The sequence below is a fragment of the Eleutherodactylus coqui genome, chromosome 8 (genome assembly GCF_035609145.1).
Source record: "Eleutherodactylus coqui strain aEleCoq1 chromosome 8, aEleCoq1.hap1, whole genome shotgun sequence".
Taxonomy (NCBI): domain Eukaryota; kingdom Metazoa; phylum Chordata; class Amphibia; order Anura; family Eleutherodactylidae; genus Eleutherodactylus; species Eleutherodactylus coqui.
Window position 1 is genome coordinate 63,050,684 of NC_089844.1, and position 27,622 is coordinate 63,078,305.

Sequence of the window (27,622 nt, forward strand, 5' to 3'; positions counted from 1 at the left end):
TAATAGAATCGTTGACTGTGGGCGGAAGGGTCAGAGTAGGAAGTCATAGGAGGAAATTACAGCGTGCCCATCCCGGTAACCTCAGACGTCAGCCTGAAAGATAGAGGGGAGAAATGGACATGGAGAGGCATAGTAAGAAGACGGTATGGAGTAGTTAGGAGTTAGAAATGGAGAAGGACACGGACACATCGGTGATAAATAGATGATAGGGTGGGAGAGGTGACCAGAAGACAGTATATCAGTAATAGTAAAATATAATCAAATGAAAAAAGTTCTATGCAAGACGACTGGAGTAAATACAATACATAGGGCTTAAAAATAGTCTACGCGTTTCGAGCGATAGTTCTTATTCATGGCATGTTGGGTTCAATGCAAGATGCCATGAATAAGAGCTATCGTTCGAAATTCCTGCCAGGCTGGATGTTGTCCAAGTATATGTATCTACAGAGGAAACCTGTTTCTGTGCACCAAGGTCACATTGCCGTGTTCGTGCAGTTGAGCGGACGCCCTTCTGCTTTTTTCCTAAAGAATAATCCAAGTGCATCCAACATTACACAATGACTAGTAATTGTACCAATATGTCAATTTGAAGGGGTTGGCCTTTATGATTATATATAAGTAATACAGGAGAGTGGGTAATGGGGTTATTCGTAAATTATTCAGTCTTGAGAAGTTCTTTCCCATTTATTTTTTCTTTTTGTAGCCATGCCTCTTTCTTCTAAACTACACAGTCCCACAGCTTCTGTCCGGCAAATCACCACTGGTGGAGGGGTATGTGATGCAACCTTACCCATCAGCACCTCCCACTGATATGCACTGCACCTATGCTAGTTTCCTGCCTGGACTTAGGTCCTGGATGAGCAAGAAACTGGTACAGACGCAGTGCATTCCCATGGAAGGTGTTGGCTAATGGGGTTGCATTACATGCCCATCTATCAGTGATGATTTGCAGAATGGGAGTTGCGGTACTGTGGAGGGAGAAGCAAGACCCCTACCAACTGGAAGAACGTTGGTCTTAAAGGTCCCCACACTAATAAGGAGAAGGTCACATATGTGCACCAACATGTAGTTTGCAGCATTGTTCTTCCATCCAAAAACCCGAAACCTGACAAAATAGAAGGCTGTGGAAGCCTTTCCATTTGCTTTCTATTTTTTTTTTTTAAACCCTATTAAAATCAATAGGGGGGAAAACTGATTTCTTTTTTTGGTTTGTTTTATTTCACTTCCTCTCCTCGAGAAACGCAGAAGAGAGCCGAAAACCCAGAACTGAGCCATAACACAGGTGTGAAAGCAGCCTAATTTATGCAAATAAAATAATATAAAATTCCATATTTATATTGTCTATTATGCCATTTGTAGCCCCCGCTTCTGTCTGCTTGGCCTTCTCTTTGCTTTCCTCTGCTCTAACACTCATGTACTTTATCATTGGAAGATTTATCGGTTTTAAAAAAAAACAAACTTGAAGTTCTTTGGAAAATAAAATAACTCAAAAGGGGGCTCTAAATCTGTGTGTCCGGTAAAGCAGAAAAATATCTGGATGCAATTAGATTGCTTCAAGCTGATACTTGTAATGCCAAAAATATTGTTGCCTGGCTCATACAGTGTTCTGATCCCAGCGTAGAGCTTTTCTTGCGGAACACAGTGTGACTTGATGATCAAAAAACATCTGTATGCAAGTAGCAATAAATGGCCTTGCCACTTTGGACTGCATTTTTTGCCATATACCTAGTGGTGTAACTAAGGTGTAGGTGGTGGTGTATGTTATTCCTAGAAACTAGAGGGAGCACCAACAAGCCTTGTAGGGATATGTAGAGGGCAACAGGGTAAGGGCAGGGAACGTAATCATTATCCCAAGTGACAGAGCTCCTACACTTCTTACACCAAAAGTTCTAGATGTTCAACTGGCTGAGGATTAAGAAGGAATGAGGTGGTCCCACTTCTAGCTATTGATCAGCTACCTTCAGGATTGGTCAGCATTAGAAGATTGCTGGGATTCCGCTGACCAGGACTCCCAGCAATCGGCTGTTCTCTCTGGCCGGTGTCTTTGGTACTTTTACATGGGCCAAGAGTTGCCCAAGTAATCACTGAATAGAGTGATTAGAAAAGACTGTGATCTTGTGTAAACATGGGACCCAACAAGGCAAAAAAGCAAGAATCGCTCACTTGTCGGAATCGCATCTTTTTTTTTTAGCTCACCTAAAAACCAAGCGACCATCAGCCAGCAGTCAGTGGTTCACCTATGAACAACTGCCTATTTATTCTGAATGGAGGTGGGTGGCCCCGTCTCCAGTCAGTGAGAGGTAATCGCTGGGACAGTTGTCAGGGACTTAAGCCCCCGATAGGTGACTCATGTAAGGATACGTTCACACAGGGCAGATTGGTTGGTGATTTTGTGCAGATCTTTCTCCACGGGAAATCTGCAGCATTTCCACACGTAAAATCTGCTTCTCAAATCCGTGGTTATTATTGCAGATTTTGCAGTGGATTATCTGCATACTTTATGTCCTGAAAACCTGCTGCCGAAAATCTGCAGCTCCTCTCCACTAAAGTTTATTGGCCGAAATCTGCAGCCTATCTCGTGCTATAATTGAGGAGCTGCGGATTTAGGTTCCGCACCCCAAGTCAATTTCCACAGCGGATTTTTTCCACAGCGTGTGGACAAGATTTTGAAAATCTCATCCACTTTGCTGGTATTGTTAATGCTGCATATTTTCCGTGCGGACGGTCCGCAAGGAAAATGAGTGGCAAACCCAGGCCATGTGAACATGGCCTAAAAGTAGCCTTTGTGTAACCTGCTAGCAGCAGACAGCTCCATAGATTGCACAGTGGCCCGAGTTGGTATTGCAGGCTAAGTGCCATTCACTTCAATGAAGATAGGCCATCAATAGCTAGAAATGGGGCAACCCCTTTAAGAATTTGACCATGTACCTGGCAATCTTTTTGTAGACTTTCTGGATGCTTTTATTCCATTGCCCCATATCATCACTGGTTCTACTGTTTGGATGTTTCCTTGGAGTCAGAGACCTTTATATAGCCCTCACACTCACTCATCATCTCCATAGCATCTACAGGGTGGGTCACAAAAAAATAGTCACCACACTTTTACGGAAGCTTTCTAAAAGAAAATCTGTCATTGTTGCCCGTAGCAACCAATCACAGCACAGCTTTCATTTCATATACTGCTGAGGTAAAATGAAAGCTGCATTGTGATTGGTTGCTATGCGCAACAAAGATTTTCTTTTAGACAGCTTTCATTACAGTGTGGTACTGGGCTAATTTTCCAACTTGTACAGCAAACTTTATTGAAATGTTGATTACCAGGAAATATTTTAATGAGAAGTGCTAAGGATAAAAGAAATGTCTGCGAAGGGCTGTTAAAACTTTCGCCAGTGTCTACAAAAATAGGCCAGTGGGGCAGCACGTAAAGGGACCTCCATGTTGGTTGGCCCTGAGCATTTCACAAATTCAAAATGGCCGACGCCTTTGTACTATAACTATTATTCCTAATTCTTCTAAATAATTTCTTTTTCTGAACATGGATATATATATATATATATATGTGTCTGTGTGTATATGTGTGTGTGGTGTGTGTAGATTGCAGTCACCGTCTTGGAACAGTCTTTCTACTAGTACAGCATATTAGGATTCATACACACAAACGGGCTCAGTCACGCCGCACCCTCGCTAGTCTGTATTAACCCTTTCCGATCCATTTTGTACCCTAGTTTTCCTAAGGGGCTGACTCTTTTTCTGCCATTATACAACAGCGCTATATGCTGGCTAAAGCCAGTACTGCATAAGGTGATACATTGGATAGGCTCCGACAGAAGAGAGGCTGGCAATATACAGTAAGAGAACCCCGACAGGCATCTTCCAACATCGGAGCTGTACAGCCTTAAATCATAATGTCCTAAGACATCAGACAGTGGATTGGAAAGGGTTAAGAAGATGGAGGCATTCTAGTTGCCACCATATCTTGTTTCCTTACAGTATTTTTATTTTATTATGGAAGCAATTTTTCTAGAGAAAACACCTTTTAACATCCATGAGGGAAAACGTTGCATGCCTATATATAAATTTTGAGGCACAGTGGTACAGTATGGGGGCACAGCGGGCTATGGGCATGGTATGACGAGTCCGTATCACACAGATCTGCAATACGTCATGAGGCCTGCAAGGAGTATGTTCACACTGTGATGTTACGTAAAGGTATCCTAAATTATTTCAGTATTTTTTGGCTTAGTTTATAGTTTTTGTTTGCAGTAAAACCTCCACTATTTTCTATTCCCCTAGTTTTATAAGTCTTCACGTTGTACAGTATACAATGCCTGCAATATTGCTTACCTAGCATTGATTAGGTACTGAGCAAGGCTGATGTTAGCTGGGCTTCCAGTGATGGTGATCTGACGCTCCGCTGACCCCTCCATGGCGCTGGCTATTTTGATTTGTGCTCCAGACATCTGTCGAATTTCATTGATTTTGGTCCCTTGGCGTCCGATGATGCAGCCTATTAGCTGGAAAGTTAGAAAAGCTGAAACATATCCAGACATGAAAAGGCAAAGGAACGGCAATTGCCAAAATGTATTTGAATACAGCGTACTACTGAATTCAAAATAATAGAACTATATTTTATGGGGATATGATAAAAGGTTGAAATAATGGGAATTAGAGATGAGCGAGCACCAAAATGCTCGGGTGCTCGTTACTCGGGACGAACTTTTCGCAATGCTCAAGGGTTCGTTTCGAGTAACGAACCCCATTGAAGTCAATGGGTGACCCGAGCATTTTTGTATATCGCCGATGCTCGCTAAGGTTTTCGTTTGTGAAAATCGGGGCAATTCAAGAAAGTGATGGGAACGACACAGCAACAGATAGGGCAGGCGAGGGGCTACATGTTGGGCTGCATCTCAAGTTCCCAGGTCCCACTATTAAGCCACAATAGCGGCAAGAGTGGGCCCCCCCCCCCCCCCGCACTGTCAGCATAAAGATCGTTCTCCTCTGCCATAGCTGTAACAGCTGTGGCAGAGAAGAACGATGTTTGCCCATTGAATTCAATGGAGCCAGCAATACAGCAGGTTCCACTGAAAGCAATGGGCTGCCGGTGATCGCGGGATGAATTGTCGGGAAGGGCTTAAATATATAAGCCCTTCCCTGCAATTCATCCAGAAATGTGTTACAATAAAAATATATACTGGCGCATAAGGCGACGGGGCGTATAAGACGACCCCCCAACTGTCACCTTATACGCCGGGAATACAGCGGAGCAAAGAATAAAAATCATTACTCACTTCACCGGGCGTTCTGCGGTGCTCCTGCAGGCTGTTGCTCCCTCCTGGTCCCCGGCAGAGCATTGCTTTCTCTACGAAGGGCTTTAAATCCCCGCCTCCAGAAACACACGTGCCTTCAGCCAATCACAGCCAATGACAATGATGTCATTGAATGGCTGTGATTGGCTGAAGGCACGTGTGTTTCTGGAGGCGGGGATTTCAACCACTGCGTCCAGAAAGCAATGCTCTGCCGGGGACCAGGAGGGAGCGACAGCCTGCAGGAGCACCGCAGAACGCCCGGTGAAGTGAGTAATGATTTTTATTCTTTGCTCCGCTGTATTCCCGGCGTATAAGGTGACAGTTGGGGGTCGTCTTATACGCCCCGTCGCCTTATACGCCGGTATATATTTTTACTGTAACACATTTCTGGATGAATTGCAGGGAAGGGCTTATATATTTAAGCCCTTCCCGACAATTCATCCCGCGATCGCCGGCAGCCCATTGCTTTCAGTGGAACCTGCTGTATTGCTGGCTCCATTGAATTCAATGGGCAAACATCGTTCTTCTCTGCCACAGCTGTTACAGCTGTGGCAGAGAAGAATGATTTGTCTTCTATATGTTCTCAATGGGGTCGGCGCTGCTGCCGCCGGCCCCATTGAGCGCATATAGAGAAGAGAACAGAAATCGCAGATCACACATAGGTGCGATCTGCGATTTCCATGGCCTAAGAAGGACCGTTGGGGTTCTTGAAGCCTAAAATCACTCCTAACACTCTCCCTATAGCGGCTCCGGCATCAACAACACTTTCCCTGAACTATGTCAGAATGCATCTGTGGCGAGCCGCGGGAGGGGCCGATTTATATACTCGGGTGTCACCTGATCTCCCCAGCCACTCACTGCAGGGGGGTGGTATAGGGCTTGAACGTCGCAGGGGGAAGTTGTAATGCCTTCCCTGTCTTTCTATTGGCCAGAAAAGCGCGCAAATTTCTCAGGGAAGAAAATGAAAGTAACCCGAACATCGCGTGGTACTCGTCACGAGTAACGAGCATCTCGAACACCCTAATACTCGAACGAGTATCAAGCTCAGACGAGTATGCTCGCTCATCTCTAATGGGAATGCATTGTATAGAAGATAAAAAAAAAACATAAAAAATGTGTATTAAAGAAGAAATTACAAGATTATATAAGATGATGTAACTATTCCGACCATGGGGTATTCTTTGTTATGAAAGAGCGTGTTACTCAAGTACTGGGACATACATATCATAGAAACAGACTATGCAATTCCTACGTGGACCTGGGAGACAGGGAGGCCCAAGCTGTGATTGCAACATCCCTTTTTCTATGGAATAGCAAGACCTTATGGAGGACTTTCCTCCAAAGAGGAACTGCACTGTTAGCAAACAAAGAGATGGAGAATATGCTCAAGGGTCATTTTAAAGGACGTGGAAGAGGAAACCAACACCGGGTCCTACTGTCCTGGGTGGTTAAAGTGGACACCATAATAGGGGACCTATTTAAGTTTTTGCTATGGAGCCCCCATCACTTCAATGTATGCCACTGTTCATGTACACATAGTTTCTGAAACTTGAACTGGTCAAACATGCAGAGAAATTGCTGTATTAATTATAATAGTGATTTGTAATTATGGAAGAAGATTAACCCCTTTAGTGGCACGCCCGGAAAATCTCCAGGGCTTGCTGCACTGACCATGCAGTTAAACCCCGGAAGATTTCCGTGGACAGCTCTAGTGCTGAAATGCAGGCCAGGACACACAGTTATTGTGCCGCTGTACACATTTGCCACTTTGAAGTACTTCAGGAAAATCTCTGAGGCTTGCTGCGCTGACATGGTAATAATAAACCTGCCACTGAAGGAGTTAATGGAGTTCATATCAATGCCATGTGACAGCTAATATTGAGCCGATGCTCAGATATGACAGCATAAATTGGCTTAGAACAACCATCTTTCCTGTTAATGATTCTCTGGAAAAAAAGAGAGATGTTTCAGGACGTTCCCTGGGAAGACATCTACTGCCTGTTTTTTTGGATATGCACCATGTCATCTCCTGACACTAAAAACAAATGGCAATGAGCCCTGAAGTCATCTGGAACACCCAAATCTTGTGAAAGAAGAATGAAAGAAGGACATCAGCAAACACGGACCATACTCACATCATTTGGTATGGTGAGTTCATGAGTACTTGCCTGGGGACTGGCATCCATACCTAATATATGAAGAAAGTGTATTAGAGCAAAGTCATAGTTTCCAAACACCCCAACTCTGTTGCTCTCACCTGCTCCTTTTCTTTGCTATCTCCTAAATGAGATCAGAATTTCAACATGCCTTTGAATTTTTTTGTGATTTGTCATACTGTATTTCCCAACATGCAGCTAATTAGCAAGAAAAGCAGCCAAATTCCAAGCTGAAGCTAAGGATGCTCTCAATGTGCTCAAGTGCTACTTACCTGCGCTCTACAAGGGTGTTCCCCAGACATTTTTGTCCAACGGATGTAATTCTTAAAACAAACCACTAAATTATTGATACCTCTACTAATTAGAACTCTACAGCAAAAATGATATTAAAACACTAATCAACCAACACGTTTTGTATTAAGTGTAACATAAGCAAACAAGTTAGTAAAGGATATCGATTTCCAATGATATCCGTTAAAAGTGTCAAGTAGTAAAAAAATAGAGGACAGTGTTAGACAAATCTCTAAAATATGGAAACAGTCTATGCCTTTAGGGTAATCGAACACAAAATATCAATCATACACAAAAACAAGCCAATATTTAGTATTAATGATTTTTACAACATTTATCTCAGTTGAGTTTCAAAACAGGAGAATCCATTTGCATGTCACCAGCTAATGATTCTAGGAGATCTTCCGTGCCAGAAAAGTCTTCTACCGCACTAAGAAGTTGCCCAACAGCCCATCAAAGGCCGTCATATATCGAGCTTTTTCTCTTGTATGTACTGTATTATAATCTAGTGACAATATAGACCTTATTATTCACCAATGAAAGTAAATATATCATATATTTAACTTCTCTGGTTGAGAAAAAAGAACATTTTTCAAATACCCCATTAGATATTAAGAGTTCATTGAGATCTTTATCAAATATCGTATTGGAGAGGTTACAATGAGTGTCTTTCTCTCTCTGGGGTACATAGCACATCTGTGCATTTCACAGACATCCTATTGATTTTCGATGGGAACTATGTAATGCTCAACGTCTCCTCTGGTGGCGCTGCAGTGGAATTGCAGACTTGCTGCTCGGTTCCCACACAGATTGCAACTGATTGCTGAGGGTTCCAGCAGCAGGACAACTTGTGATCAGCTTTTTCTTGGAGGATCCCAGTAATACAAAGGGATATCCAAAGCGGACAACGCCGTTAAATAAATTTAAGTACATAGAAATGTAAAGTACATATTTAAAAATTTAGCTATTGAGTTTTTTTTGTTTTTTTTAAACTTCCCTGGGGTTTGCTATATTGGAGGCGCACGAAGCCTCTTAGTTTTGTCTATATGCAGCAGGGTGTTTGTGTTTTCAATGAATAGAAGAAAATTAAAAGGAAAGTGCCAAGAGACTAAGGGCAGCTTCACACGGATATATTTGCACCGCATATTGCACATATGCTCAGCCACAAAGAATAGAATGGTGTGTGTCCCACGCCCATATGAACAGGCCCTGCATGTGCAAAAAAGAACAGTACAATGTGCCGATACGCAGGCAAATCCACCAAAAGCACATAAATATCATGTATGCGGTCTTGTTGGGGGAGATAAGGATTAAGCAGCTGCATCTCAACGGTCCAATTCTTTTTTTCTCATTGGAGGTAAGCTTTCTACCATCTCTATGTTCAGAGCACATGCCAAGAATGCACGTATTGGGCAAGATAGTGTCAGCTGAATGAGCATTTGGATGACAGCTATCTAATATGTACGGCCACCCTAAATGTCCTGACTTATCTAGGTTTCCAGCACTACAATAAACCTGTCCACAAATCTCTTTAATGATAATCTGATAACTTTGTTGACTCCGTCCCAGTCTACACGGCAAAGCCGAAAAATGACCTGCGATAAAAAACAAATGTCCGTTTGTTGCATGTGCTCTAGTAGCTAGTGTAAAAAAGTATGTCACTTTCTGTATTGCCCTTCTGTGATAATATACAGTCTGTGAATACATTTGACATGTTTACTGATAAATTCTGTAGAAATCGCATTTAGCCAATTGTAAACATAGACTTTTGCAAACTGGGTTCGATTCCTAAGACTTTTAATTTTGGAAGGAAAATGAACAATTCAAGTCTACTTGCCAATAGTATTTTGCCAGATCTCCCCAACTGTTTTGTATCACTTTGTATCCAAGCAAAACAATGGGGTGGATATTCTAGGATAAGAATGAATAGGCTGCAAACAGTAAGTCACTCACAACGATGAGAGACCTAAATCTCTATACACTGCCAAATCCTATTCTCCAATGATCATACTTGGTCCAGTCATTTCCAAGTTGTCTTTCTGCTGAAAAATACTACTAACAAGTAATCAAATTTAACAACTGGAACATCTACAGTAGGATATATTTCATTGTGTGGGTACATGATATGATCACGGCTGTTTTGAATTGTAGAGTAAAACTTAATATGAAAAAGGGCAATGAAGTGAAGTTGAAATGTACAAATATTTGACTGTGGAATGGTCTGACTACAATATTGAAAACTGAAGTCAATGTAGGATTCACAAGATGGATCATCATTACTTAATCTTAGATTGACAGGAGAATGATATGTAAAATGCAAACTTCTCCACCACCTTCCAACCCTTCATATTTGGGTCACAATCTTCCAGTGCTGTCCTAACTGATTAAGATTTAACATAAAGGTCATCCACCCAACAAAGCCTAAATTAAGTAGTGGAGACACCTAAATTTGCATGCAAATATATCTAATCCTACTATGATTGTTTTACCTGCTGACTGGCCCATCAAGTTTTGAGCTTCTTCAGAGGAATGTAAGGGCAGCTTTTCTCCTAAGGAGAAAGAAGAGATATATTTAAGTTTCTTGCCCTTGCGAAATATTGATGTTTTGCATCATCTAAAAAAGCTCATAAATTGATGAGAAAATGGAATAAAGCCAGCATTATTTCTAATACATATGACTATGTCTACCAAAGAACTACCAGAAGTTATCTAAAACCCAACCATTCAGTATGGAGTGCAAGCTGATGGAGTTATCAGAACATTACTAATTGTAGTGTATTATAAAGGAAATTAGTGCATAAAAAAAACATAAATGAACAAAAAAAATGAAATGCCTGAGACGTGAGAAGAGAAAAGAAGGAAGACTCTAGAACGGGAAAGTTGGGTACGTACCAGGGAAAGCAGGGGTGGTCTGTCCGAGGGGAGTAAAGGGGGTTTGCTGCATGGCCAACTGGTGGAGCTTGGTCAACTGCTGAGGGGTAGGAGGGACATTAGAACTAAGAAGGTTATTGTTAGAGAGTACAAGAAGTCACAGGCACAAGAAAACAGAGTCAAATAATAAAATAAAACAAAAATCACTAGGTCGCCATGGGACATACAAACACAATGTAGAGGAGAACAAGCCTGGCCCGAATGGACAAGAAGCATGGGACCTGACAAGTCCCTTTAAAGGGAATGTATCGCTTATATTTTTTTACTAAGTAAAACCATGTATTGAAGTATTTCCGCTTTTGTTTTCTGATTTTTAGATTTTTTTATTCTATTGTCTGTTCATGACTATGGGGGCGGCCAGTTTACCCAAGCATAAATATGCGTTATGGCAGCATCTAGAGATATACCTCAGGAATCATGGGCCATTCACACAAAAGACTGGAGTTGACCCACTGATGTCTACAGAGGACTGTGCCAGCCATGAACTGTTCTAGGCATGTCTGCAAAAAACGTATGGGAGGAGGGGTAGTAGATAAGCTGTGATTATCACCTATTGTGAATGGTGGTTTCTGTTTTATATATAGGTGTAAAGCTGCATTTAAACAGGACGAATGTCGGGCAAACGATGTCCGTCACTCGTCCGTGTGTGTCCTTACTCTCGTGCTGTTGCTTGGCTCGCTCACAGAGCGGCAAGCATGGGGGCGGGGAGGCTGCAGGGGATTCACTTAACACAGAGGCTGTTCAGTACTGAACGGCTGCTATTTACACTGAGCGATCAGCTCATCGTCTTGCTGTGAGCCAGCGATACTAGCTCCCGTGCAGCAGCACGACAGCTAGTATGTGCGGGGACGAGTGTCGGACATCGTTTTCCCGACATTCGTCCCATCCAAATGGAGCTTTACCTGTCAATGTAATCCTGTGTGTGATGATAATGAGATACCTGCTGAAACATTTTCACTACAGAACAGGAAGTGGCTGACTTTTATGAGGCTTAGTGGTCAATGTAAAAAATGCTGAACTTTAGAATTTTGTATAATAAAGATCGTGACATCGAAAAATTACAAAAAAAAATCTCCCAAATATTTTAGAAAATACAGTTTGCATAAATACTTGGCTTCTACAGCAGGTAATCTTCTGATGACACATTTGCTTTAAATATTTTGCCAAAATCAAGCATATTTCTTGGCTGGAGCATATTCGCTTCAGTTCACAATAGTAGGACATTTTATTTTCGGTGTACATTTACCTTTTCATTAGCTGGAATGTCCACGTTCCCTATACTGCTGCAGTCTATAATATCTCATTGCATAACGTTCAATGATATTACTCACTTTAGGTAGCATAGATGGGTATTATGTTCACAAACATGAAAGAACACAAAAAATATGTAAGATGGCCCTAAAAGTGGCCATTTACATTAGATAAAGATTGGCAGGACCAGCCAATCATCTGATGTATATTGTGGCCTTTCCCACATGACAGGTATCAGGTGAGCTAAAGAGCCTCACTACACGCTAGGCCAGAAAGAGGGGAGGGGAGGAGGGAGGGACTTGTTGTTTGTATAGCGCCAACTTATTCCATAGCGCTTTCAGGTAATTTATATATTAGCCCTAGTACTCCTTTTACCGACCTCAGAAGGATGGAAGGCTGAGTCAACCTTGAGCCGGCTACCTGAACCATGTGGGGATTGAGCCCGCAAACCTTAAGGTCATGAGCAAGAGCTTAGGACTGCATACTGCTGCCTTACAGAGCATGCATGTGTTAGATGAGGACGGGCAAGCTGGCTCTTGGCTGAGGACAGCTAACTAATGTGTATGGATAGTCTTATGGAGGGCACCAGTATTCAGTATTGTTGGAGATGTGAATCTACTATGGACTGTGTACCCACTATACACCTTGGCTTGACAATGCAGAATAATTATATTTCTACTTTTGTAAAGTCAACACTGTATTTCTAATTTAACATGTGCAAATATATTAATTGTAGGAGTAATTAGAATAATAAGCTACGAAAAAAATGGAAACATCCAAACTATACAGCATAAACTTGACTTCCATAGCAGAACAGAAGAACTGATGAAGCCAAATCCTCTTTCCATTGTGACATACATTCCATGGCTGCCCACTGAATAACAAATACAGAGCTCCCATCTCAGACATATTAATATTATGATCTAATATTAATTATCAGTAACATCAGCATGCTGGGGAAGAAAGTGTAAGGAAGAGAAAGGGTGATAGAAAATGAGAGATGAGAACTCACATCAGGGTGGGGGATTGCGTACTGTCCTTGGATAGAATAGGCCTGAAACAGAAGGGGAAATAAAATCAGAGTGATCTATAGATATGGAAATATAGGCATAGACAAAGAGAAGAAGACTACGAATGAATCCTAATTGACCCAAAAGAACTACAACGCAACATTTTGAAACTTGCACGATTTCATACTATGGCATCACACATGCTTCCCGTTCACGAGTCTCATACTAGTTCATAAAATATCAGAGAAGAGAATGACAAGTGTTATCAGTGAGGCTATCAGTCATATACCCAATACGGGCAACATAATATGTATGCGACATGGTATACAACCGCTAAATGTTGTGGCTTGCTGCAAACTTGGTATGCTTTATTAATGCTATGCAGCGAACAGTCCATGGAACTCAATATACACTCAACTTGTATGGGGAGAAAAGGTAAGTTGCATAACTCCAACGGCACAAACGTTGCCATTAAAGTCTTAAATAAAATGATCTGCTATTAACCGGGTATACAGGCAGGTAGGAACTATTAGGGGTTGATCCAGGGAACAGTCTGATTGCCATTAGGGAGTTGGGAAGAAAATTTTTCCCCAAAAGGGCTATCTGGCTTCTGCCCTTGGGGTTTTTTGCCTTCCTCTGGATCAACATAGAAGGATAAACAGGCTGAACTAGATGGACATTGTCTTCATTCAGCCTAACAAACTATGTTACTATGTAACCAAAAATGATTGAAGCAACAGATATGACAGTGTTGATGATACTATGTAAGACAATATAACCTTTCAATGTGATCTTGATGAACATACAGTAAGTATAGTGGACATAGTGGATAACTGTGTGCTCTAGGACTACTCCGACTTCAGGGAGAATATTGTATTATAGTGACATCTAGCGCTGACCATAGTATATTACACTGAATGGGAAAAGTGAAAAAATATGGAGTGGAAACATTAATTCCTACAGGGATAGCATTACCTTTAGTCTAGGGCTGCTACAATGTCACGCTTTCTCATTCTAGTGAATGATAGTGAATGTGGTAACATTGTGCCCTGCAATTGGCAGAAAGCCGGACCTGCGGAATCGCAGTGTGACTACAGTTACTATCATCAGTTGTCATTTTGGCAGCTGTTCAGTCCTAACCTTGTTGGGATAATTTTTATATATTATATTAGATAATTATATTACTTTTCTAGTAGCGAAATAATTGATAACCACTAATAAATTTGTCGTTCTCTGATTTTCCCTTTGGGAAAATGTTGATAGTATGAAAACAACTAGTAATAAATAGATCATGCATATATCTGTATTCTATGACCCCCTAAGTTACTGCCGGATGCAACTGTTTCTGCTTCACATGTTGCACATGACTTGTCAATGTTCTAAACACCTGCAGACAATTACAATCTAGACATCATTAAGACAACAAAGCTGTTAACATAAACTCCCATTACATTGGATGCAGACCATTGCACTAAATGTACCCACCGATTCATGCATAGGATGAGGGATCATTAACTTTGAGTCACACTGCAAGACTGTTTTGGCAAAAGATAATATATAGGACCTCGTGCAAAAGGAAATTTGTATAAATCGGTAAGAAAATACCTGTTTGTCTCTGTATGAATTCGGAGACATACGGTGGTATAGTATGGGTCCTTAGACTTCTATGGGTGCCACATTTGGATCTGTAATATGGCTATTTGTTTAAGATTAAAGAATGATGTAAGGCCCATAATATTTACGGCCTATCTAATATTGATCAATTAAGAATGCCTATTCTGTGGATCCTATGACAGATTGCGTTAAAGGGGTTGTTCAGTTGTAAACTATTGGTGGCCTATCAGCGGGATAAGCCATCAATAACAGATTGGTGAGGGTCTGCCACCAGGGACCACTACTAATCAGTTGTTTGCTGGGTTGGTGTGCTCATACAATGAGCAGATTTTTGCAGGAAGCAGACAACTCCATTCCCACTGCAGTGGCCAGGCTTGGTGTTGCGAATCAAGTTCCCATTCATTTCAATGAGAACTTTGCCTGCAATACCAAACCTGGCCACTCCAGTGAGAATGGAGCTGTCTGCTTCTTGCAGAAATCAGCTCAGTTCACAAGCACACAGGTCCAGTAAACAGCTGATTGGTGGGAATCCTTAGTAATGGACTCTGTCAAACTACTATTGATGACTTATCCTGCTTAAAGGACACCAATAGTTTGTAACTGGGCAGCCCCTTCAGCCTTTAGTTGATATGGATCACTTCAACATTGAACTGGAATTATTCCCATTAATGAAATTATTCTAGTCTCAAATGACAGTTCTATGTATTGGCATACTAAATACTAATAGAAAAACATTTTTCTTCTGTTGTGTGCAATGTGAACACCATGCCGGCAGTGTCTCAGAGCTAATGATCCAGTCTTGATGAGTGATAACTTGAAGGATGAGAGAACATGCAAGAAAATCTTTGCAAACTAACGGGCAGAGGCTGGTGCTGCAGCAATAGGCTGAGGTTGGCAGTGGAGGCACCCAGCGGGTCCGCTCTTACCTGACCACCTGCAAAAATGACAGGGGCGGAGGCGGGTTTTGGACGGTAAGGGATGGTGGCACCTTTTGGAGGGGACTAGGAAAAGGGATAGGAGAGGGAGAGATAATATTAGAGTACCCCCTCAGAATGAGACAATAGCCACTTGATGCAAAAGAGCAGAATAGTACTAAAAAGATTCTAAAATAATGTAACTATTTGGTATGTAAAGGGTGAAATCATTTAAAGCAAGAGCTCAAACAGGAGTGGACTGTCTCCACTTGAAAGAGATATTCGAAAAATGGTAGGAAAGGTAAAGAAAAATTGAGGAAATTTCAAAGTCAGTCAACTGGCTCAGTAAAATTAATATGTGTAAATACACAGAATATATATAAAAATTGGCAAATTAAGTAATTATTATAAATATCTGAACAATGGCCTGTTAGGCATCAGTTTTATATAGAAGAAATAATGTGCACAGTTTTCAGTCTTCTTCTGCATTCTGGTGGCCAGGGGTTTAAAAAAAAAACCCCGCCTCCAGAAAGCGCTGTCCCTTGATTGGCTGAGGGCTGCAACCAATCATAGGCAGTGCTCAGCCATTCATTGAATGAGAGCTGAGCGCTGTCTCTGATTGGCTGAGCGTTCAGCCAATCAAGGGACAGCGCTTTCTGGAGGCAGGGATTTTTCAATCCCTAGCCACCAGAATACAGAAGAAGACTGCCGCGGACGGGGGGAAGAGCCAGCCAGCACTTATAGGTGATTTAACTTTTTTTTTCCTACAGCTGGGGATGATTTTTGGAGAAGGGCTTATATTTCAAGCCCCTCACCCGAAAATCATTGCTGCGGGGGTTGCCTTCATCCCATTGCTTTTAATGAGGCAGCAGCAGCGCTGACCCCATTGAAAGGGGTCAATGGGATAGCATCATGGTCCTCTGCCACAGCTGTGGCAGGGGATTCTTTCATCCCGGCTGCAGTCCCATCCTCACTGAACACTGTCACAATGTTCAGTGATGAGGGGACTCCCCGCGAGGATTAAAGGAACCCTCTGCGAGTCCCCTCATCCCCGCGAGGACTAAGGCGTTAACAACGCTGTAAGCGTCGGGGAATCTGTTTTGTGCGCAGGACTTTCCATTAACTCCAGCTCCCATCGGAATCAATGGAAACTCCAGCAAAACACGCACCTATGCCCAATCTTTTGTAGGTGCGCGCCATTTTGCGCTCAAATTCCGCACATATGAACCCTTTTATAGGAATCCATTGGTTCTTTTAGAAGCGTGCATTATGCGCGCATAAAACAAACGCTCGTGTGATGAGGCCTAAAATCAAGTCTCGTGTACATCCTGCGGGTTCTGGTCTCCGTGTTAACTAATATTGATTTTTTTTTTCAGTGACAAACAGTAATTTGGACTCTGTTTTCTGGGACTTATTCTGTGCGCGCAAATGCGCAATACGGTGCACAATTCAATTTAAAAAAAAACATCTGTTCCTCATTAGGCTAGATAGCCATTTAAATCAGGGCTTGTTCGTCTGCCATGCACAAATGAACATGCCCCGCGTGCGCAAAAAGTACATTAAAATGCACCGATGCACTTGCAAATCAACCTCGTTCATAGGGAAAATACGTTGCACTCAGAGGCGTAACTTGAAGCTCCGGGGTCCCAATGCGAAACCTGTAACAGGGCCCCCAACTATAATGCTTTATTCATAGTACTGGGCTTCCTATATGGAGAAGAGAGGCCTTATGGGCCCCCTAAGGCTCCTGGGCCCGGGTGCAACCGCATCCTCTATAGTTACGCCAGTGGTTGCACTGAATTATGTGCATTTGCTTATATGCTCATGTGAAGACCCCCTTTTCTGGTAAATGACAAAGGATCAAGTGTGAACTAAGCCCTGAGCTACTCAAACACAAGAGTGATGGCTGAGGTTCTTTAGTTAGATGGATAACGTTATGCAGATACAGTTAATATAAGCATTTTCCATCAGTATCAGGATAATGGCCGTCTGTAACAGAAGGGAACTGGAAGGGTAACCAAGTCGAAAAGGGTTCTACTTCTAGGAGTAGGTGACTCAAATCTTTGTTCACAGAGCTGCTCAGAAGGGAGACCATGGTATGAAAATGTGGCAAAACATTTAATTTGTAAATTAGAAAAATTCTTCAGAACTATATATATATATAGGGCAAGCCATAAAACTGATGAGTCCAATGCACTTCTGTGTGGAGGCTCTTGCTTTAAGAATACCATATGTGGTTGACTTACCGAAACTAATAGTGTACAGTGTAAAGTCTGTTCTCCCTACATTTACATTTCAGCTAAAGGCTAAACTGAATGTTGGCTGAAGTATTGTTGGCACAATGTAAAAACATGCTCTATGGAAAACTCAGAATCTATAAAATACTTAAAATAAGACATTACTACTTAGAATGGAAGCTACCATCATAAAGCAGCCGTATAAGAACATGCCCATGCGAAATAATGCAATGCCCATCACCTTAAATACCCTCTGCTCTATTAATACATACTGTCATAGTGACACTTTCATAAACGATATACCATATCTTCCAAGTCAATTTGCAAGCATTGGCAGCATCTAATTGGCCAGTTTAAAGCCGCTTCTGCTAACTAGTAGTTTGTGAGATTATAACATTTTAACTACACAATCACCCCCTCGGTTCTGTAAATTTCCTTGCATTGAACAATTTGCTATCCAATTCCTATACTGAGTCACATGAACATTTCTATAGCACTGAATAGATTCCAGACAATTGGACCGCTGTTATGCATGTCTGCTAGATTTATTTTATAGCTACATTATCAGTCCTACCGGGGGCGCTGTCTCTCAGAATAATAGTATCTTCCTATGGAGGTCACTGGTGTGCACTGGTGTGTATACATTACCACTACTCCGACACTGTACCTCCAGCATCACTACACATATCTGCTTCACACACTGGATAATAGCATCCGGGGTGCCCGAAATTGTTACTGCTCGCTCTGTGGAATTTGGCAGCATGTCTCCAGCCACCTGCACCTGAGCTCCTGTAGACTGCACCAGAAAAGAGAAGAAAATACAGCATACTGTATGACAGGATCACATTACTCGATTGCTTCATGATGTCACATTATCTTCCCAAGGTTCATTTAAATAGCGTATCAATAGTTAAAAGGAACAAACAGGGATTGGACAAAAATGTGGAAACACCATACGAAATGCATGCCTTAAGTTACATGGGATTATAAATCATATCTCAATAAGACATGTAGAGATTAGAGATGAGCGAACACGTTCGGCTCCGCCCCTTTTTCGCCCGAACACCGAACTTTGCGAACACTTCAGTGTTCGGGCGAAAAAGTTCGGGGGCCGCCGTGGCAGCGCGGGGGGGTGCGGCGGGGAGTGGGGGGGAGAGGGAGAGAGAGAGGGCTCCCCCCTGTTCCCCGCTACTGCCGCCCGCGCCGCCGCGCATCTCCCCGCCCCCCGGCGGCACCCGGACACTTACGCGCGAACACTGCAGTGTTCGGCAAAGCCGGTGTCCGGGTGCGGATGTGTCCGTAACGGACACGTTCGCTCATCCCTAGTAGAGATCGATTTAAAGTGAAGGTATTATGACGCAGATGCTGCCAGGCAGAAGTGAACATCTACCCGAGCAACATGGTTCCATTGGTCAGGGGTTTGAGCCACTCAGCTGCTGTTACCAGCCGGCTCCCGAAACCTCCCAGAGCAGGGCAAGAGGTGAAGTAAACATAATTTTGGTGGAAAAGCTCTCAGCCAAGCAGGAGTCAAAAGGGCAGCTCAGTGCTAATAGTTAAAATCCCATGCATTTCATATGGTGTTTCCATATTTTTGTCCATCCCCTGAACAAGAGAATAGATATCCAAAAATAAAACTTGTTCAACTGGTTCATTATTTACATTTAACATACCTCTCTAATTTCCTTGATCTTAGAACCACCTTTTCCAATCAAAGATCCACACTGACTTGCCGGAACTACAAGTCTTAAAGTGACAGGAGGTTTACTGGTTGCAGTACTGTTACTCATGGAATTTATGATGTCCTAGAAAGAGAGGATACATCGAAAACTGTATAACATTTGCAATCAGAATACATAATTTCAAAAATAAGTATAGTTCTGGGTGCTACAATGAAAACTACTTTCTTAGGCCGCTCTTACACTGGATGCTTTAAACAATGGTATGATGCCCCTATTGGTTTCAATATGGCATCGCAGACCTGCGCTCGAATGTGGCGTTTCTACCGCAGAGATTTTCAAGGGCTGCCTGTTCTATTTTCACGTATTTTAGTGCTTTTTAATGCACCTCACCACCCATCACAATGATGGGGTGCGTTAAAAAGTGCTGTCAAACGCTGTACAGTGCGTTCAAAAACACCACTTGAAATTGCAGTAAAATGCCGCGATTTCGAGCGACGTTTTCTGAACACGCGTGTGAGAGCAGCCTTGGTAACCTCCTCAAGCTGATACGCATCTGGTCTACTCCCCTGAAAATATTATAGCAGTTTTTTTTAATGAGGTGAGAAATAGACTTTAATAGTAGTAACAGAATACTAATATAAAACTCTTACCTCTTCGAACTTATAAGCAATCATGGCAAAGGCCTTGAAAATGGCATCTGTTGGTCCTGTGATGGTGACAATCCTTTCGGGGCAATTCCCTTCGGATATATTAATTCGTGCTCCACTCTAAGTTATAAGCAAGTTTTTATTAATAATGGCATCAAAGAGTTGGATTCTAGGATCCCTTTAGAATGAATGTTCAACATCAAGCTCTATGTTTGGGTCTAGAAGCATTCTTTTTAAGAGGCTGCCCAATCTGGACAACCCCTGTTCTAAAGAAGGACCCACTGGCAATTAACTGATCATAGTGGGTCAGGCACATGAAACTTCTGGCAATTACAGCTGATAGTAGGAATTAGAGATGAGCGAGTATACTCGCTAAGGCACATTACTCGAGCAAGTAGTGCCTTAGCCGAGTATCTCCCCGCTCGTCTCTAAAGATTCGGCCGCCGGCACGGGTGACAGGTGAGTTGCGGCGGAGAGCGGGGGGAAGAGAGGGAGAGATCTCGAGTAGTTAGCCTTAGCGAGTATACTCGCTCATCTCTAGTAGGAATGCATCTTCTTGCACACAATTTTCTGACTCAAAGGGAGGGCAGGAAGGAAACATCCGACTATATGACATACATAAGCCCTAATACTGTAGGATTGATAAGCTACAGTGCTGTGAAAAAGTGTTTGCCCCTCTCCAGATTTCTTGTATTTTTGCTAATTTGTTACATTTAAAGCACGGCCCGTTTCGGCCTGCAGGCCTTGACTTTGACACATGTGCTTTAGACCGTGGCATCCGGTGCTGCTCTTTGATACCTTCTAGCCTACCTCACATTACAAGACGGGTTGTATTTAGGCTCCACACACTGGATATAGAGGGATCAATCAGAGTAGAACTGTCATTTCTACTGGTGACAATTATATTGCTAGATAGATTATTGTCGCCATATAAGATAAATGAACTGACAGGACTACGAAAACCCTACTACTACAATGGTAGAAATAAGAGTAGGGTATAGGTAAGAAAAATTTCTACCCTTTATGTGAGAGAAAGTTATAATTTCTCAGGGATAATAGTCCCGAGTACAGAAAGATAGAATAATTTTAGCCGTTAAGTCAAAGAGTATCCCGAGGGCAAAATTTTAGCAATCGGGTCCCTGGATAATCAGATGGCATATTCACAGCAGCCCAGAATAGCCGCCTTTTGGATAGCCATCTGATAAATTTTCGCTCTAGACCTACAAGGAAAATTCCTAAGACCTATAATAGTCCCTCAATAGAGTGGAAAGAGGATTCAAAGACCTATATTAGTCCCTCAATAAGGTGGTCACTAAGTCAGAGCCTTAATAAGCAAAAACTGAAATCAAACAAATAAACAAAACGGCGGCATGTCAGCCCTGGTGGTGGACTGACAGTTGTATTTAGGCTCCACAGGTCTAGCAGTAACCAGACTAGTAACAATGAATCCTGGTGCCAATTGAATTTGGTTGACTGGTTGCTTTAGTAGCTAAGGAAGCACGCTCACGAAGGGTCAGGTAGGGCTGCACGGTAATAAATTAAATCATTATTATAAATCATCATCTTGTGTTTACTTCGCTTATCTTTATCTAATATTAAAAGTAGTTTGATGATTTGAGACTTTTAAGTGTGACAACTACACAAAAATGGAAAGACTTGGGAAAGGGGCAAATACTTTTCCATAGTACTGTATCATTTCATTGCTGCATCTACTGTCTCTTCCAATCCTTATATCCGAATATATATATTTTTCTCAATCTCCAAAAGGCTCAGTAGTTCCATATTATGCTGTTATATTGGGGTCATACATACTACAACATCAAATTCACATTGTCCTTCAAATTCACAAAGACTATTGTCTTTAAGGCATTACCGTTTGTCCAGTTGCAAACTATTGATGGACTATCTTTAAAATAGGTCATCAATAGTAACTTGGCATGGGTCTGTCATCCAAGGCCCTGGCCAATCAGCTGCTCTCTTGGCCAATGGACTCATGCACTGAACTGATATCTGCAGGAAACAGCTTTGTTCTCACTTCAGTGGCCCAGCTTGGTATTACGGGCCAAATTCCCATTCATTTCAGTGGGACCCCTGCTGATCTACTATTGATGACCTATCCTGAAGATAGGCCATCAATAAATTATAACTGGACAACCCCTTCAATGGACAGGCAAACTCTGCATTGGCCTCAAGGGGAAGAATTATCATCTAATGGTAAATAGGGTAATGGAACCCATGCCCAACGATCACCAATTACCAACGATGACGGGGAGATAGCTGTCAATAGGTGTCAGTGGGAGATTAATGCCTGCAGGACATGAATAGTACAGACTTACAGGTGAATTCTAAAATGTTTCTGTTCTCACATTTTTGACCTACAGCTTTGGACCATCCAGACAAAGTACATGCTTAATTTAGAAAAGAATAAAAAAAACTAAAGCTCTCACTTGATTGGATTGGAGTACTGTTCTGAGCTGAGGGATTGGTATACACTTAACTTTCATCCTTTAGAGCGTTTGTATGTAAAAATAGAACAGATGTCCTCCAAATGTTTGCCTGGCTCAGGGCAGAACTCAATGTGCAAATCACAAGAGATATATGCATTTGACTTTTGCAAGAATTTGCAAGTAAGATTTGTTTTATCGTATGCAACTGCAAGACTTGACTTAACATACATGGAAAAAAAAGATAGCTAGCTACATGGAAACAAATAGACAGGACTAATCATTCCTACACCCAATGACGCATGCAAGATAACAGTGAAATAACATGCCATGGATGTGTATATCATGTACAGGAAACTGGGGGGGTTGACTTCAAAGGAACCTGACATCAGCTATAAGCACCATAAACTAAGCTATGGTGCTGATATGTAACGGTGGTGAGCGCATGGACGTTTAATAAGATTATAATGACTTGTTTGTAATGGCTGAACCTACAGCAGCCTCTGCTGGAGAAATTGTTGTGTACTGAAATGTTAACAAAACAAATCCAGTTGGTTGGTTGGTTGGGTCCCAGGTGTGGAGGGGAAGTTGTGTTTTTACGCTGGCTCTGGCGAATGTCAGAGAGTAATGTGAAGAGAGAATAGATGTATCTTGTTCCCATAGATCCTTGCATTTGGAAATTTGTTGAAGATCAATTGCCCTTCGCTACGAGGCAACTTTATATTGCCGTTTACTGCAAATAAAAGTTTTCTGCAAAGTTAAGAACGTGACATCCTGTTCACCAACCCACCGAAAGCCACAGAGTGCACACTTACACCTATGTGGCAGATAGTATGTTATGATGAGGCCACCAGTAGCTCTCTTCCAGAGAACCCGAGAAGAAGAGATGTTCCCTTGTAGCCAGTGCCCCTCGGCAGGACTCCTATTACCAGCCTGTCCTGTTCCATTGAACATTCCTGATTGCCCCTTCTATTTCCACTCCATCAACCTGTGGGCTATCTACATATAGTGTAGATGATTGGCGGTCCAGGGAGCTGTGTTTCATACTCACCCGGTCCCACATTCCTGCAGTGTTCCCTGGCAGAGTCAGCACGTGCACCTCAACTTGTCTCTTTTCAGAAGGCCATGTACGTGCACTTCCCATAGAGATGAATGGAAGGTGTGTCTGCACAGACTTCTAACAACAGTCAAGCTGCTGTGCGTGCGCTGACTTTGCTGGGAACGGAGAACTAAGTGAGTATGAGACACAGCCCCTCGGACTCCCCATCACCTAAACTATAAGCACTATAATTTAGTTTATGGTGATTATAGTTGACGGCAGGTTCCCTTTAATAATTCCTCGCTGCGCTTATACTGTTTCACCTAAACTAATAATACGATTAAACAGACAGAGGATAGGACATTTACTTAGAAAATGTAGAGGCAATGCCTACTACAGGATGAACAACTTTATTATCACAGCATCCACAAATATCAAAGCTGTAACTCTGAGAAATGTACCCTATATGAAGGTATAGGCCCGAATACGAAATCTGTGACAACTATTTAAGCTAGGTTCACATTGCTGTCAGTGGTTTCCATTGTTCAGCTCTATTGTTGCAGCCAAACAACAGAAAAATCTAAAATTTTGGATCTGGCATATACTAGACCTGGGTGGCACTGAAAGGACTCCATTAACTATAATGGGGTCCATTCGGCTACCGGCATGTGGGGAAAAATTTTACCGGATGGAATAGCAAAATATTGATGGAAGATTGTAATAAGCTGTGTTATTTTGTTGGGGATTTCACGTCAGATCAGTGCTGGAGGCTCTGAACGGAGCCCTCGACACAGTTGTGAACCCAGCCATTCCATTACATAGTATTAATCTCCTGATAATAAGCGCTAGTAGGACCTTTAGATCCAGGGCTCAGGTTCAACTACAACTTATGCATTCCCTATAGTTACGCCCACAAATATAACTCTGGAAAGATTTTCTGATACGACTTACCTCTTCCCGCATCTTTTTCACAGTTTCTCCTTTCTAAGAAAAGCAAAAAATGTTTTACTAGTCTTTGTAAAGTTTGACTCTTGTACACCATTGATGTGTCTTAGAAAAAGAAAATTTACTCCTCACCAAGGACTGTCAAATCATGTAGGTTTTGTATTTTGTAGGTAAAACCAAGCACAATTGAATCCTCATCAAGGTTGGTCTATTACCATGCAAAACCTTACTTCGTCAATGTAGAGGAGTTGTTGTACATGAATAATGTGGAATATACATGTATAGAGACTATGGCATAACAGAATGCGATGTTCTGATCTAAGCTCTCGATCTCTTACTTAAAAGCCCAGTTCTAAGGGTTCTTTTGCACGTGAAGACAAATGGATGCATTTGTAAAAATGGGTCCCAATGGATGGCATAGAGATATTTAACATTGGAAGACTGTACATTAGGTGACCAGTTTTGTAGATCCGGGTCTTACATTCAGGTAGGAACTATCAAAGGTTGATCCAGGGATTATTTTGACTGCCATTATGGAGTCAGTAAGGAATTTTTTCCCCTGAATGGGCTAATTGGCTTCTGCCTCTTGGTGTTTTTTTTGCCTTCCTCTGATCAACAAGGAGGTTGAAACAGGCTGAACTGGATAGACATTGTCTTCATTCGGCCTAACATACTATGTTACTATGTTACTATGTTACAATCGTCGTTCTTCCCACAATTTTGATTGCTTTTGAGATCACTTGTCTTTCCACTTTCCTTCCCATCTCCCATGCTAACAACCAGCAGATGTCTGTCTACATGAGGGGATAGAATGCCGACAAGCGATACTTTTTAGGCTGTCATAAAACATTCCATCAATGACAGGTGAGTGAATTATCGCTAATGGTGCAATCGCTGCACATATTTGCACTGGACAATTTTTGGAAAGGTTTGCCCGATATAGAGAACTGCGGCATGCTGCGATTTTAATCACAGGAGCGGAAAATCGCTATGATTCTCCGCTCGTGTGTGGTAGGCTGCACTTTCCATAGTTATCCTATGGAAAACGTGTCATGCGAGCTCCGCGTGCGATTTATCGCCGCAGATCTCCTAATGCACCTCGCCCGTGGACAGCCAGTCTAAAGGTTTTGGGAGCAGGAGATACATCTAAGATACAAATAGGTAAATATGTTGATTGCTGAACTGATAGACAGATGTAACTGACATATTTTCTCAACTTCTTCCATTCATTCAGTTTCTTTCTTGTATAGATGATTAATATAACAGAATATTGTGCTGTGTGTCCATCGTATTCTTCACTCTTACACTCATATATAATATTAAAGGGTTTGTCTAACTTAATTATTTTATATAGTTTTGAGCCCAGCATGCTGGTATCACGGCATTTGACAGGTGACATCACCGGGTCTTCATGACCACTGCAGCCGGAGTAAGCAGAAGGCTGGAGGTCTAGAGCTGGTGCAGGGAGCAGGGAGGTGCTGAGTATTGTGGGTTTCTTAAATTTATGACTCATGCTCTACTGCCACCAATGCTTTATAACTCAGAAACCCCCGAGCTGTCATCTAGTCTACTTCAGGTAATGTATGGACTGATCTAATTGGCTGCATCTATTAGCACTATTTGCGTATGGATTTTTTTATTGCCTTTGGCAGCCCTACATTTTCTATGACTGTTTTTTTCCCAATACAATGAAACCTCTTTGACATAACCAGCCAAAATTGCATAAAAAAGTGGTCTTCTAGGGGGCGCTCTTCTCAAAGAATATCGTCAGTATATACAGTATACTATAAGGTGAAGTTGAAAATGTGTCAGAAAATCGGATCCAGATAAGGGGTGACTTTCTCAAAGAAGTGGTCTTTTTAAAGAGGTTTTACTGTATATAGATACATAGATATGCATAGATACAATGCTGCTTTTATAATGGTTCTTACCTTCCCAATTATGCTTCCGACTTCCTGTATAAAATGAAAATGAATATTTGTCAATTTTCAAATAAACATAGCAAATATTGAGAATTCATACGACAAAATACATCGGGACTTCTAATAACCCGTGCTACCTTCCTTTAGTTTATTCTATACTGGTCAACCATGATGTTGTCATTGAATATTGAAAGGAGATTGTAATAAGCTGGGAAATTAACCTATTAGTACTACATTTACATAAATGGAGCATCATTTCTCATTGAAATTAGCACAATTTACAGAAAGGGAAATTGGAAGACTTTTTGAGACAGGCAGTCTGCAGCATAGATATGTGCAACCTGTAGGATGCCTCTATGTGGATGGGACTGTATCCACTGGACTCAAAATTGATCATCAGTAGGCACTATAACTTTTGGATTTGCCACTTGTGATCCAGAATTATGTCAAGTTGGTATTTGAACTCCCAGGATTAATAGTGAGTTGATAGTTGTAGTAGCCACTAACATATAATGGCATAATGGTTGTAGAAAAATTCACTTGAAGGTCTGTTCATGACCAGACAACCCATTGTAAAGAAGTTATCCTTTCTTTTCAGGTGGTCTGCCAACATAGAGCCATAGTCAACCATGACTTTCAGGAAAAGGAAAGGCCTCCGATATACAGCAGGAGTTAAGGTTGTACAGGCAGTGGCGTAGCTCCAGTGGAGACAGACCATACAGTTACTATGAGCCTTTATGGAGAGTCCAGTGCTGAGCAACCTGACCCACACCTATGAAACCATCTTGGTGATGTATTAATTCCTTAGGCCTCCTGCCTGATATCCAGCCATGTACCATCAGGCACGTTTCTTCCCCACCACCAAAATATGTATGTATATTACTGAACAAGCAATAACACATATAAAATAATGTAACATGCAATATAATGGCTGAGTTGACCACTTACTTTTCCATGCATTAACAGACGAATTGTCAAGGTGACATTTAAACCCCCTTCAGAGACTTTAGACTCCATGTTATAAGTCAAGAATAGCAATGGCTTGGGTTACCTGTGTGAGAAATGCATAATGAATACAAAAAAATTAAAATTAGATAAAATTACAATGTTTCCACGGGGAATCTAATATATCTGTACAGCATGCGCTTGACTTGTTGGCATTGTGCTACAAAACTATTAGTCTCCCCAATAATTCACAAAATAGGCACCTATCTTACTGTTCAATTCAACTACCAA

The 27,622-nt window shown here is 41.8% G+C and overlaps 1 protein-coding gene across 10 annotated transcripts; it reads right to left on the reverse strand.

The window, feature by feature from the left end:
• Nucleotides 1–27,403, reverse strand: PCBP3 (poly(rC) binding protein 3). Of its 10 annotated transcripts, none has more exons than XM_066577394.1 (13): nucleotides 27,335–27,403; nucleotides 26,396–26,419; nucleotides 24,471–24,503; nucleotides 20,040–20,156; nucleotides 19,381–19,512; nucleotides 18,378–18,506; nucleotides 15,486–15,560; nucleotides 12,948–12,989; nucleotides 10,646–10,721; nucleotides 10,084–10,086; nucleotides 7,442–7,494; nucleotides 4,345–4,514; nucleotides 1–93 (listed from the first exon to the last, which is right to left on the reverse strand). In XM_066577394.1, exons 1-13 carry the CDS (start codon nucleotides 27,401–27,403, stop codon nucleotides 57–59), a joined length of 960 nt encoding a protein of 319 aa, XP_066433491.1. In that variant the 3' UTR covers nucleotides 1–56. The 10 variants fall into 10 exon arrangements, with proteins under 10 accessions (XP_066433491.1, XP_066433492.1, XP_066433488.1 ...); XM_066577395.1 differs by lacking the exon at nucleotides 10,084–10,086 and adding an exon at nucleotides 10,243–10,245; XM_066577391.1 differs by lacking the exon at nucleotides 10,084–10,086 and adding an exon at nucleotides 10,243–10,302.
• Between the last annotated feature and the right edge of the window lie 219 nt (nucleotides 27,404–27,622).